Source organism: Pseudopipra pipra, chromosome 20 (genome assembly GCF_036250125.1).
Source record: "Pseudopipra pipra isolate bDixPip1 chromosome 20, bDixPip1.hap1, whole genome shotgun sequence".
Taxonomy (NCBI): Eukaryota; Metazoa; Chordata; class Aves; order Passeriformes; family Pipridae; genus Pseudopipra; species Pseudopipra pipra.
Window position 1 is genome coordinate 1,143,431 of NC_087568.1, and position 12,904 is coordinate 1,156,334.

General features: G+C 47.9%; 1 protein-coding gene across 2 annotated transcripts in view; it reads right to left on the bottom strand.

Moving 5' to 3' along the window:
* NEK6 (NIMA related kinase 6) overlaps positions 1–12,904 on the bottom strand; it is a 45,543-nt gene that overhangs the window by 3,486 nt on the left and 29,153 nt on the right. For both annotated transcript variants that reach the window (XM_064676550.1, XM_064676549.1), the window contains exons 7-9: positions 11,666–11,773; positions 5,303–5,397; positions 1,293–1,406 (exon numbers count right to left, since the gene is read on the bottom strand). In XM_064676550.1, coding sequence (XP_064532620.1) covers positions 1,293–1,406; positions 5,303–5,397; positions 11,666–11,773 — 317 coding nt within the window. The remainder of the gene's footprint in view (positions 1–1,292; positions 1,407–5,302; positions 5,398–11,665; positions 11,774–12,904) is intronic.

The window sequence follows — 12,904 nt, forward strand, 5'->3', positions numbered from 1 at the left end:
ATCTCTACCACACTGCTGCTGACGGTGCAGCCCTGTTCTAACCCTCACAGGACTGGAGCTGTTTGCTGTTTCCCTGAGCAGGACAGAGGAGCTGCAGCCACAGGCACGGCCTCTCCAGCATCCCGTGGATAGTGCAGGAACCATCTGGAGCCGAGTTCTCTGGGACCCGGCGCTTGGAGCTGCAAACCAACCTCACCCCGCACCAGCACTGCACTACACACACTCTTTAGCACTGCCAGAGGGAAGCAAACAGACAGTAATTGTACAGACAGGAAACACATCTGTCAGCTTACACTAATTCCTGCTGCCAGCAGGCATATCCTGAGTGCAAGAGCTGCAGCAGCTCGGCAGAGGGACCGCGCGGGGCCGGGGCTGCCCCAGCAGCTCGGGGGAAAGGCAGAAATGCACTTTTACAGACTAGTTCTCAAAGCATCGTTTTGCATGAGATCCTTGGCAAGTCAAAACGAAGCAAAACACAACGTGTAGCGTGGGGCCCCTCCCAGGGTGGAGACCAGACCGGCTGCTCCCGGCTGCACACGGTATTTCCCAGGCATCCTGCCTCGCTCCTCGGGACTCGGAGGGGGAGTAAAACAAAAGCCCCACAGGATACAGTGAACATTTAAAATTCCATTACCCATTTCCTTCCAAATAGGAGGCAACTGTAAGGAAGGAGGAGGTAAGGAAAACCAGCTGCTTTGTCGAGGTAAGGGAGAAAAAAAGCAAAGCCCTTCTCAAAAGGCCCCGAGGAAAGCCAAGGCGTGTCTGCAGCTGCAGGGAAGTGTCACCAGGCACAGGGACATGGGTTTGTGCTGCAGTGGCTGCTCCCATCCCTCTCGTTCAGATGCACAACCTTAAAAAGCCCCAGTGCAGCTGCTGTAGAGATGCTTATTGCATTAAACTAAATGGCTTTTCTTCTCTTTTTCTTAAAAAGAATCCTTCCCCCCTTCATTACACACTGAAGACTTCATGAACAAACATTTCAGTGCTGTTTTATGGAATGCTGTTCTAAGGAGAGGGCTTTCCCATGGCACACTGCTGGCTTCTGCCAGCACCCCAGACTTTCAGTTCCAAAATATTCTCCACATTAAGAAACCTTTTTTTATCTCGATTTAGCTTGCCAATATTCAGACATCACAACAGCTGTTTCCTCAGCCAGGTACCCAGGACCCCCAGGCCATCCCCCATTCTGCCCTGGATGTGGGGGGTTCTCCTCCCAGGTTCCCTTTCCCCGTGCCAGGAGGAACTTCCCTGCACCCCCATCCCATTCCCCTGAAAACACACTCCCAATTTACCTTTTCAGAATAATGTTCAGCTGGAAGAGGTGGGTAGTCACATTGCTCTATCTTTTGGCAAAGAGAAAACAGGTTCATTTTATCTCCATAGAAGGGACTCTGCAGAGCTGCCATCTGGAGAGGAAAAACCAGAAGACGTTTCAGAAACACAAAGTGTTTGAGAGCCCTCAGTGCTGTCGGTTTGCAAGAGCCAGTTCTGTTCTCTGCCAGTGAGGGGAGGCTGCTGCTCCCAGCCTGCCCCCACCCACACTGCTCCAGGATCCCACAGCTCTGCAGCCCTGGCAGGGCTGGTGCCAGGCACTGCTTCGCTTCCCAAGGGGAAAAAACCAAGAAATAGGATGCTTGGACCACTGAGAGCATCAGTAAGAACCCAACTGATGCATTCCCAGGGAGTTGGTGACAGATGAGTGGTTTCCATCAGGGCAGGGCTGGAGCTGCTGGGTCTGGGCTGGTTCCCACAGCAGGACGTGGCTGGGCAGAGGCACTGTGGGGACAGGGGGTCCCACCAGGACCTCAGTGCCATCAACACACCTCCAAGTGCTGAGCAGTGCAGGACACACCAGGACAAACTACCCTTGCTTTAAATCATCAACCTGTCTTTTAAAGGATTTAAAGTTACTGTGTTTCTTCCTCCTCACCACTACTACCAGTAGTAACCTAAGCTACTCCTCATAAACCTACAGACCTGAGGGGCTCCCAAGGAGCCCAGCACCAGGTGAGAGCATTTGGAAGGTTCTGAAGGCAAGAGGTGAAGTATCACTGCTGCTTCATTACTGTCAGTAACAGGCAAATCAGTGGGAGAAAAATTACAGAGTCCAATTAGAGACTCTCCTCTCCAATCAGGATTGATGGCAAACTGCTCTCGATCGGTGAGCACAACGCAGAGAGCCCAGCACACAGGGCTGGGCCAGGCAGAACACTAATGGGGGCAATGGGGAAAGCACAGAAGGCAAGCAAGGGTTAAACAGGGTCTCCAGGATCTCAAAACAAACATCAATAATGCCAGTGAGGTTGAGAGGGATTTTCCAATTCCCACTCACTTTTCATTCCAGGGCTAGTTAAGCAGTGATGTGCCAAAGGGGAGGAATGGAAGGGAAACACTGAAAAGGAAACACTGTGGGGTTTGGGATGGTAAATGCAGGGAAATAAAGTGGAAAGAGAGGGCACCCAGTGTTGAGCAGAGCAGGGCCATGACCACAGGCACTCAAGGGTCTCACTAACTGCAGTTTGTGATGCCACACTGGGCTTTGCTCCTGACATTTTGATTAGAGCAATTACCCCAGGCCAGGCAGATCCCCCTGGCAAACACCCACCACGCAGCACGGCTGGTTCGAGATGGGAATCCCTGTTACTGCCTAAATTGATTGTCTTGCCACAACTGCTGAAGTCATTGCTTGTAGCTACATTCTGGGAATTAACAACTTATTTTTATCCCCTCCAAGTTATCTTGCTGACAGACATCTACAGGAAGTGAGGGATGAAGACAGTTACTACTATATTGATAAGATTTAATAAAAATCACTGTATGATTATCAATGTCAAAGTTAAGTGGTGCTATGTGGCATCATGTCCCAAAGCCCTCAACGTTCCCTAAGTGGATTCCAGTGGACACGCATGTCTCTGAAGGCAATTTGTACATTAAATCTCTGCAGCTTATCTGCACAATCTATCTGGAGAAATATCAGAAGTGACTCATACCCAAACAAGCATCCCCCTTCCTTACTTCTTAAGCCAAATGGAAAAACATTCTCCTTACAAGAAATTAGTGCAGATAAAACACAGCTCCTTCAAAGACACACAAATCCCATGTTTAACTTTTAAAATTCTAGAAAGTTTGAAAAGTCAAGTGGCTGTTTAACTACTGAACACAGAATTGGTACCTGTCAAGTCCTCCTTGGAATCTGCAAGATCTCACAGCTCCTGTTCCCTAAGTTAAGCCTTACCTACGTAGGAAGGGAATTTAAAACCACTTCACACGCCAGAGCTCTCAGATGTTCCTGTAGTACTGCTACTCCTACCAGAGAATTATGTTTAGTGTGCAATTAATTCAGCTTCTCGAAATACAAGGAGTACCAAGACTCCTGTGCCATAAGGGGACCATATTGCCTGCAACAAAAACATATCTTAGCACAACGCTAAATATTTCTCTCTGCATAAATCTGGAATCCCATCTCCAGGAGCTCAGCCCGGGAGGCACTCGGAGCACCCTGGCACTGCAGCAGCACTCGAGGGCTGGAGGCCCAACTGCCCCTGGCAGAGCTGGCCAGGCCAACCCTCACCTCAGAGCCTACACTGGGAACTCCCCCTTAGGCCCAGCACAAGAAATTACTGGGAGGTCAGACTTCCTTCCCCTGTTCCCACAGCTGAATCTCCAAATCCCTTTTCAAACACCACCAGCAGACCCAGGTACACACACCTGTACTGGATCATCCCAGCCTGCAGCATCTCATTAGAAGCATTACAAGCAAAACCACCCTTTATTAAAAAAATACCAGCTTTTGAGTGGAATGCAGATGCTGCTGCTTTGGGAATTACTCAGTCTCTTGAATTCTTTCCTTAGAGGCACTGGGAATCTGAAGACAAGCACAAAGCCACTCAATTTACCAACGCTGGCACTGTGCCCGGCTCTGGGCACTGACGGGTGTCACCACGAGCAGTTTCTGGACCCCACTCCAGCCCATAAATGTTACTGGGCCCACTGTGCTGCTGGAGTGGAGCCCCCCAGGCTCTTCAGTGCCTTCAGCAGGGTTTGATGGATTCCTTCCCTGGGTTCCCAGCCCATCTCTCTCCAGGCTCACACCCCTGGGATGTCACCCCCTGCAGCAGCACATCAGCACCCAGGGCACTGTGACAGGGTGACACCCAGGGCACTGTGACAGGGTGACACCCAGGGCAGTGCCCACCCCCTGGACAGACACTCAGCTCTGGGAGAGGATGCTCTTCCCAGAAGGACCCAGCAGTGGCAAGCTCTGAATCCCGCTGGGAACAGCGATGTTATGGGAAAACTGACTCTTACACTGTCTTGTCCTGGGATGTTTGTTTAACCAACCAGCTGAAGTACAGGCTTAGCCAGAGTATTTGTCACATCTGATGTGCTCACAAAAAGAACTACATTTCCCTAATTCCATGTGGTTCCAAGAAGTTGTACTGAGAAGCAAAATGTCACCAGTTCACATAATTTGTTATCCAAAGAGGATGTGAACAATATTCTTATTATTAAATATCCCAGAGATTTTTAATTCTCTGGGCTGGGATAAAAGCTTTCTAAATGTTGACATGCACTTTCACTTGAATTTGAAGATGCATCCATTTAAAAAAAGATTTAGATTATAAATGAGTACAAGACTGTTCGATACCCTTTGCTCCCTGCTAAAAATGAAATCACAAACTGAAAACACTGTTATAAAATCATAGCACTTATTTTCAAAATACATGTAACAGCTTTAAAGAACAAGTTGCACACTGGGCAGTTCATCCAAAGGTGTCTGCTCTGGGTCTGTGCCTTGAGCTGTAACACAGTGTACAATCAGAAAAACTTCCACCCATAGTCTAATAGTTAAAGACCCTCATTTCACATTACATAAAAACTCTATTTTTCTTCATTGAAAACTCCCAGAATTAAAATACTGCAATTGGTCAGAATTGATTCTAAGAAACCAGTAGCTCACATTCAAATGGATTTGCTATTTCCAAAACAAATGCAGTGTTCTGGAGACACTGTGACTGTGCTGCCCTGACAGAGCTCTGCTCCCAGCAGGAAGGAGGGATGCAGTGAACTGGCTTTCCATGGCTGCATCCTCAGCATCTGCTGTGACCTAAATGAACTTTGTGCAGGTGCTGTGCAGGGTGGCACAGCCCCTTTGCTGGTGCTCAGACAGCACAGGCCAACACCGAGCCAGACAACTTTGCCTTGGGTTTCTCCACAGGTACCTGCAGTCAGCCTGGCCCCTGCACTGCCCCGTGCTGTGTGGGGAGGACAAACCCAGGGCAAGAAGGGAGAAGGTACTTGCCTCATACAACAAACAGCCCAGGGACCAGATGTCAGACTTGAAGTTATAGCCGTTCTCGTGTATTCGCTCCGGGGACATGTAGTAGGGAGTTCCCACTGCAAAACAGACAGACAGACGAGGTTATTGTCTCACAAAGGGACTGTGGCACTTCACCAAAGGGTCAGGGGGCACAAAGGGCTCATTGGAAGAGATGCATGGAAATGTGGAGACAGATCATGGTGTCAAAGGCACAGGATCAGATGTATCATCAGGTACAGAGCCACAGGATGGGAACGTTAGTGAAAATATCTGCGGTATTTCTGAGGGTTGAGAAAGGTTTTCTTCCCCTTCCAGGCTCCCAAGAACCTCCAGAGTGTCCCAGGTGGACAGAGCCACGGGACAGGGTCACGCCTGCACTGAGGTGTGGGGGGATGCCAGGACTCTGCTCAGCCAGAGCTCGACTCTGGGACACAACCCGGGTGCTCCCTGGACCTCGCACGGGTCACCAGGAACTGCAGCACAGGGGGGAGGGAACAGCTCCACACAGGGCCAAATCTTACTGCAAAAACCTAGATAATCATGCCAAACTTTAAAACCCTGCTCCAACTTGCAGTCACGTCAGAAGCTGGGGGATTTCCAGCTACTTCCACAAGTCTGTATTTTATCAAAAGAAATTTACTGCAGTATTTTGGACAGAAGTTACAGGAAATTATTAATAAATTCCTTACCTCAAAAAGGTTCTTTTTTAAATCCTAAATAAGTTTCAGTTGTGGTACTGAAAATACAAGACATCCTGGCAGTCTCAACTACATCAAATAATCCTCAGATACATCATTTATTAAAGCATCCAAGGACTGTATATGCTCTTTTCTCCTGCTTCCCCTGCTTGTCCGTCCCCTGTCAATTTTTTTTTTCTTTTGGCATTCCAGTGTATCCTTCTCCTAATTAAAGACCTTTCCCTCACAAGATGGCAAATGTTTAATTTGCCTGTAACATTCAGTTTACAATTTCTCCATTTGAAATGCTGACTGAGACAGCTGGAGGACTAATAAGCAGCTGAAGGATAGTGCTGGAGGTGGAGGGGGAAGAACAGCCACCACCTTCCCCAACGTTCCTGAGGAGGGATCTGAACTGTGGGAAATAAATGAGTTCTGGGGAGAAAGCAACAGCCTTGAGAGGCAAAACCCAACCCCTGCCACCTGCACAGGTGACCCAGCACAGAGCTGGGCATTTATTTGGACCCCCAAGATGTTCAGCAATCAGCTGCCCTGTATGGTGAACTCAGCTCATGCTTTCAGGTCATTAAATAAGAAATTACTCCCCTTTCACTGTGAAGGTACCCTAATGAGAAGTTACATTTTTGCAAATCCTATACAAACCACAACAAAGGAAAAATAACACAGGGAGATTATTTTGTTTCCGTGCTGAGGAGGAGCAAGTCAGACTGACACAGTCCCAGATCTGGCTGGGTTTAATTGCCAGTGAAAGGCCCCTGTGTATGGAAGAGACCAGAGTTCTGTTAATAATTTTTAATAGACTCCACAGAGTGACTTCACAGGACACCCAGAGCAGACAGGACTCACTCAAAGAGCCCAACGAGCCTTTCCACGGCTCTCTCCCCTGTGCACGAGGACACACACGATGGACAGCACAGTAACCCCCACACAGCTGCCAGATCTCTGTGCAAGAACTGACTTGGCTGGGACAGCACTGATTCATCTTCCTGATTAAAAATATGCAGCTGCAGCAGCAGCAGTGACTCATTCAGTGAAGTTCTTGGACAGTTTTGGAAGCCTCCACTGAGCACTGGCGTGAGACACTTCCCTGCCTGCACCGTCCCTGTGCTGCTGCTCTTCCCACCCCCAGGAGCTCTGGGAGCTGGGCACAGGAGGCAGCACCAGGGCAGCCCCAGCCCTGCCCCGAGGTGCCCCTGCTCCCAGTGCCGGTGCCAGGGCCGCGCCCGGGCTCAGTTATTCCGGTCACTGCGTGACCACCCCGGAGCAGGAACGGGTGGGCTCTGAGGCTGTGGCAGCCAGGTCTGCTGGGGCAGCACCACTGTCGTTTTAGATAATGCCTGGTCTAGAGAATGCCTGGTTTAGATCAGCCTGTGCCCCCCTGGACGCCGGCAGGGACGGGTTTGTGCCACGGCTCAGTGCCCTCCCTCCCGGCCGGGCATTAATCTGCTCCACTACATCCATGGCTCCCGAGCTCTCCACGCCTGAGCTCCTCTCCTGGAGTCCACCCACCACATTTACCTACCATCACTGGAGCCTTGGCAGCAAATGTACAAACAAGCAGGGCTCTGCGTTTCAAAACTGATGCATTAATTTTTAAATAACTGTCATGATAAAAGACTGACAAGCCCAATTCTCTTTATGGCCTGTCCAGCATTACGTGGGAATCTCCCGTAATGAGCCTCTTCTAGAAAACTGCACAAGGCTTCCAGTGCAATCAGTCAGGGCTCACCATTGCATCCCATTAGTCAATTTGACAGGAACAGTCTAATCAGAGACTGTTCATCAGAAACTTTCTTTGGCATTTGCCCTGCTGGAAACACAAAATATTGTTCCGATTCAGTATCACTCACCAGGTGGCAGAGCAATGCCTTTGAAGCCATAAAGGTTGCCAAACCATAGGGAAAGTTATGGCTAAGTAAGGAGCTTCCTGCTCTGCTCCTGAGAGTTGAAACCCTTCACTTGACCATGAGCCACTTCAGTGATGCCAGAGCATCCCTGCTCCCCCCACACTGCCCGGGTGCAGCTACAGCACCACAGCAACAAACAGCTCTGGAGAGCTGCAGCTTCCTCGGCAGGGAAACGCTAATTATTCCCAGTTAGAACAGGAGCAGTCTCTTATTTCACCAGGAAAACACAGAGGCAAAGGCAGCAAAGTTATTCCAGACATAAAATTCCAAATCCTTCCCTCTCATACAGAGTCTGAATTACAGCCCTACCTGTGCAGCTGCACCCCCAGTGTGCACAGGCACCACAGCTGCCCCAGGTCATGTCCCTGTGCAAACACAGCTCAGCCAGGACTCATGCTGCCTGTGGAACTCAGCCCTGGCTGCTCATGGGCACAACCAAAAGGAATCTGGTTCACACTCACACTGAAACCAGGACACAGTGTTTCCCACAGGCTCTGAGCTGCCTCAGGTCTTCTCCCAGAAGCAGAATTTGGGAATTAGCTAAAGTGAAACTGTGGTCAAAGGCACTAAAATATACTTTAAATTCCTTCAAAACTCAGTGTGAGGCGCCCCCACAAATTGTTTCAAGGGAGAAAACAAACAAACAAAAAAAGCAGATGAAATCTACTTCTTCTTAGAAAAAAACAATAAATATTTTGAGCATAATATTGCAGCTGTTGTTACCAGACCTGTTGCCTTAAGGCTCTCTATTTTTTTTTCTTATTAGTATTTAATCACACGGTTGTTTTGGGTTTATTTGTTTAGTTGGTTTTTATATGTATGTAAACATACCTGCAGAAATTCTGCATCTACCTTTTTTTCCACAAATACTCTACTCAAGGCTCAGATCAAAAGGCTAAAACTCCTCAAAATCCCCACAATATTGGCTGTTGACGTTTTCTGTGGATTTCTTGTGTCCATTTTTTCTACCAGCCCTTCCAAGCCCCAGGATTTTGTTTCAGATGGCAAAGTGGCTTGGCAAGCAAAGGAAAAAAAAGAAAAAAGGAAAGGCAAATAGACCATTTATGAGAGAGCTCTTCAGTCAGTCCCTGCACCCCCTCCCATCCAGAAGGGCCGGGTAACACCCCATGGACCCCCATCCATGGTTGTTGGCATGTTCTAAGCTGGGAAGCTTTGACTTGTGTGCATCCCCCAAAAGGAAAATCTGCTCTAAGTACATTCTTGTCCAAGAATAAATAATAAATCATCTGCTCCAAAACAAGACTATTCTGTGTAAAATTGGTTTCTTTTGTTTTTTTCTTTTTGTTGTTTTTTTCCTCTCTTGTTTCTTCAAAATGTAAAGCCAGTCAGAAGCTTTAGATAATGCCAAGTTTATTTGGCTAAAAATGGGCCTTATACCAGTTCTCAAAAAGTTATCCATTCTAATACTGTATTCTCTGTATTTATTTATTGAAGTTAAGATTTCCCAAGTCTAAAATTAGGGAAGGAAGGACTGCAAGACACCACATTGTAACAAGGAGTAGTAAAATTCACCTTAGCTACACCCACTACCTTTAAAACATGAATTTGCTGGCAAGGCTTGTGCAGGAAGAGCAAAACTCTCTCCTGCCTGCTCCCTGGGGAAAGGGAGAGCACAGCCGAGGGGGCTCCTGGGAACCCCGCACACCTCCCGCCCCAGCTGCTTCCTGCTGCCTCTCCCAACACCGGGGGAGGCTGGAGGTGTCCACACTTCCCCTCTGGCAGGTCTGCCCGTGGATGTTTTCCCAGGGCCAGGGCTCTCCCTGCCCACGTCCCGGCGCTGCTCCGGCGGATCCGCGCGCTCGGAGCCCGGCGCTCGCCGGCGTCTCACGAGCTGTGTACAGGCAAATCTTTCATTTTTCTTTCATTACCCCGGCATGTACTGTCACTTAATTTTTATGTATGCAATCCTTCCTGACAAATATGATCTGCTGCCTGGTAATTCATGTGACGTTCATTCTGTTCCTTGCTCTAATTACGGCTCCCGTTCCCGCCGCGGCGCTGCCGAGCCGCCACTACACCTGTCAGCCGGGTCGGGGCTGCCTGATGCCCTTTGTGCCAGCCTGATGTGAGCAAACACGGCCAAGGGAAGAAATGAGATGAATATATTTGCATAAGCTGCACATTGAATTCATGGGTCAGCAGCCAGGGAAGTGATGGCTCGGGGCGGTTGCCGGGGCAACGTGGGCTGGGAAGTGCCCGCTCGGCACCGCGGCCTGGGCCGGGCACTGCCGGGCTCAGCACTCACAGCACCCACACAGTGGCTTCACTGCACCAAAACCAGGACCAGCCCATTCCTGCTGCTGCAAAACCTGCATCTCTGCCCAATTACCAAAAATAAAGGAAGAAGCTTCAAGTCTGCAAATTTCGTGACTGTTAAAATGCTCTTTTTTACGTGGCTCCAGGATCTCTGGAAATGGTGGTGTGTCCACCCCTCTCCAGCCTCAGTGCCTCCCCCTCAGTGCTCTGCACCCCAGTCACCTGTTTCCAGGGCACCGTGATGTGAGGGAAGGCACAAGGGGCTGAGCTCTCCCTACTCGAGCTTTCTCAATTAAGAGAGAGCAGCCCTGCTAAAGGTCACAAGCTTGGCTTACATGTGCAGCCAGTTTCCGAGCCCCAATTTATTCTTATTAATATAATAAGTGCAGCAGTCAAACTAGATAAGATCATATAATTAGACATGATCATATTTTGGCCTGTTTGGATGATGTGATTGTAACTTTCTGTGAAAAGGATTTATTTTCATCTATTAAGCACAGTGGGGATATATCCTAGAACAGCTTTTGATGCAAAGGGAAATCTGAAATCTCCTATTTTATGCCAGTAAACTGTAGAAATGCTTCTATTTTTTTAAGCACACACAAAGCAAGGCAGGAATCTTCCTTCCTTGAGCACTGAGGAGCCCAGTGTTCTGGGCAGCATTATCAGTGAGGTTTGTACACATCCAAGAGAGGATCAGCAAGACTCACACTCAGTGGAGGAAACTGCACAAAACAGAGTGAAACAAATGTCGTGTGCTCCAAAATCAACTGAGAGAGGTAAATGTAAAAGAGCTTAAATACTGCACCAGAAGCCAAAGTTCCCTCAGTGCTCTAACACAGAAGAGCCTTTGGGACCCATTAATAAAAATAGAAAATCACCTCTTAAGAGGTTACAGACACAATTAGGAAATACTTAAACAATGAACTGTATATACTATGGAATTTTCTGTAGCACTGGAATTAATGCTAATGGTAAAAATGAGGGAGACAACTTTGAGCCTATGTGAAAGACATGAAGAAAGCTTGGACCTTTAAAGCCTAAGCTGAATTTCAAGTGCAGCCCCTTTTTGGAACAGATGAACCACGAGGGCTTTGAACACCTCACCCACCTCAGACAGTGACAGCCCCGGTCAGGGGCTGTAAAAGGTGGTGGTGTGACATTTAATTCCAGCAAGCACAGTGCAGGCAAACAGGATATTCAGAGTGGAAAAGCTGCATTTGTTACATTTGCTAAAAATCACACGCTTACCAGGCCAGACCTTCCAGAAAAAAATAACAAGCGAAGCTTTAAAACAGAAGATACCTATTAATGCCTATGAAGAGCATTTGGAATGCACATCACTGGAGATCCAGGATCCACTGAATCCCACTTCTGTCACCGTCAGAGGACAGACACCACTGCTTTTGAACATCACAGCTGACAACTGCACGGCAGGGCTTGCTTAACAAGTACCAGCTTACCTAAGGAATGTGCTGCAGTGGTTTTAGAACTAAAAAACCGGCCTAATCCGAGATCTCCCAGCTTCACCACCCCTGTGGCTGTTATAAACACGTTGGCTGGTTTTATGTCTGCAAGAAGAAAAAGGTAAAAGGTCAAAGCCACAAAAGGTTATTTGGTTCTAATACTGCAATAGAAGCATTGCCTGCAGCACTCGCTGTACAAAGGGGCTCGAGCAGAACCGTGTTCCTTTAGAGCTTTGATAGCCTGAATCTTCCAAGGCTTCAAGCTCTGCACAGACACGAAAATCAGAGTGTACTTCCCAGCACACGAGAAATACCAATGAGGGAAAATGTAGGAAACAGCTCAACAGAACAGAGGCAACCTCTAACTGCTGGAAATCAAAGCAATAAGCCCGGTTCTCTTTGGGAATGCTCATTTTCCACAGGAAACTGTACTGCCCACCGCCATCCCCTCATGCAAAGGCTAATCACTGTTCCACATGTGCATAAATTCTGGGCTCTGTGCAGCCCAGTTGGTTCATGGAGTGCAGAAATCTCTAGAACCCCAGTTTCCCAAGTAGGAATGTCAGGACTGAGTTAGAGGCTCTCTCCTCACGTCAGAGCAGACTCTGCAAGAGGCTCCACATTTCAGCCACCAATTACAGACCTAATTCAGGTGCAACTGATAAACTGCATCAGGGGATGCATAAAGGAGCAAAAATGATATCACACTGCTGAAAAATACAGTGAAGAATTCACTCCTTCAAAGGAGCAAGGAAATAACAAGCAGCAGAGATTGGTGCCCTTTGGGATATTTGCATTTCCTGAGTCCAGTCCTTCACAAAGCACTTCACTGACTCTGAAAGCACCAACGTAATTTTTGGATAGAGCTCAAAGTTACGAGGCATTCTAAGACAAGGAATTCAAAAATAATTAATGAAAATAGAGAACAGGTTATGAAAGTGTGGGACATATTTGTATTAATATTTCAGAAAAGCCTGCGAGACAGGAAAACTCTTCTCAACTCTCTAAGGTCACAGTTAATATAATGAAGACTATTCCTTAAGAGTTCACTGTATCCAGAAGTCTCAGCATTTTATTTCTGACACTTTTCTAATGGCAAGTTTGACACTTCTGCTTAATATCAGTGTCTGGAATACAAAGCAGCTCATCTTCCTAATACCACGCTCACTCCGGCCTGACTCCTCTAACAATGAGGCAGAGCCAGAAGGAGGGATCCATCTCCAGCTCCAGCCTCTC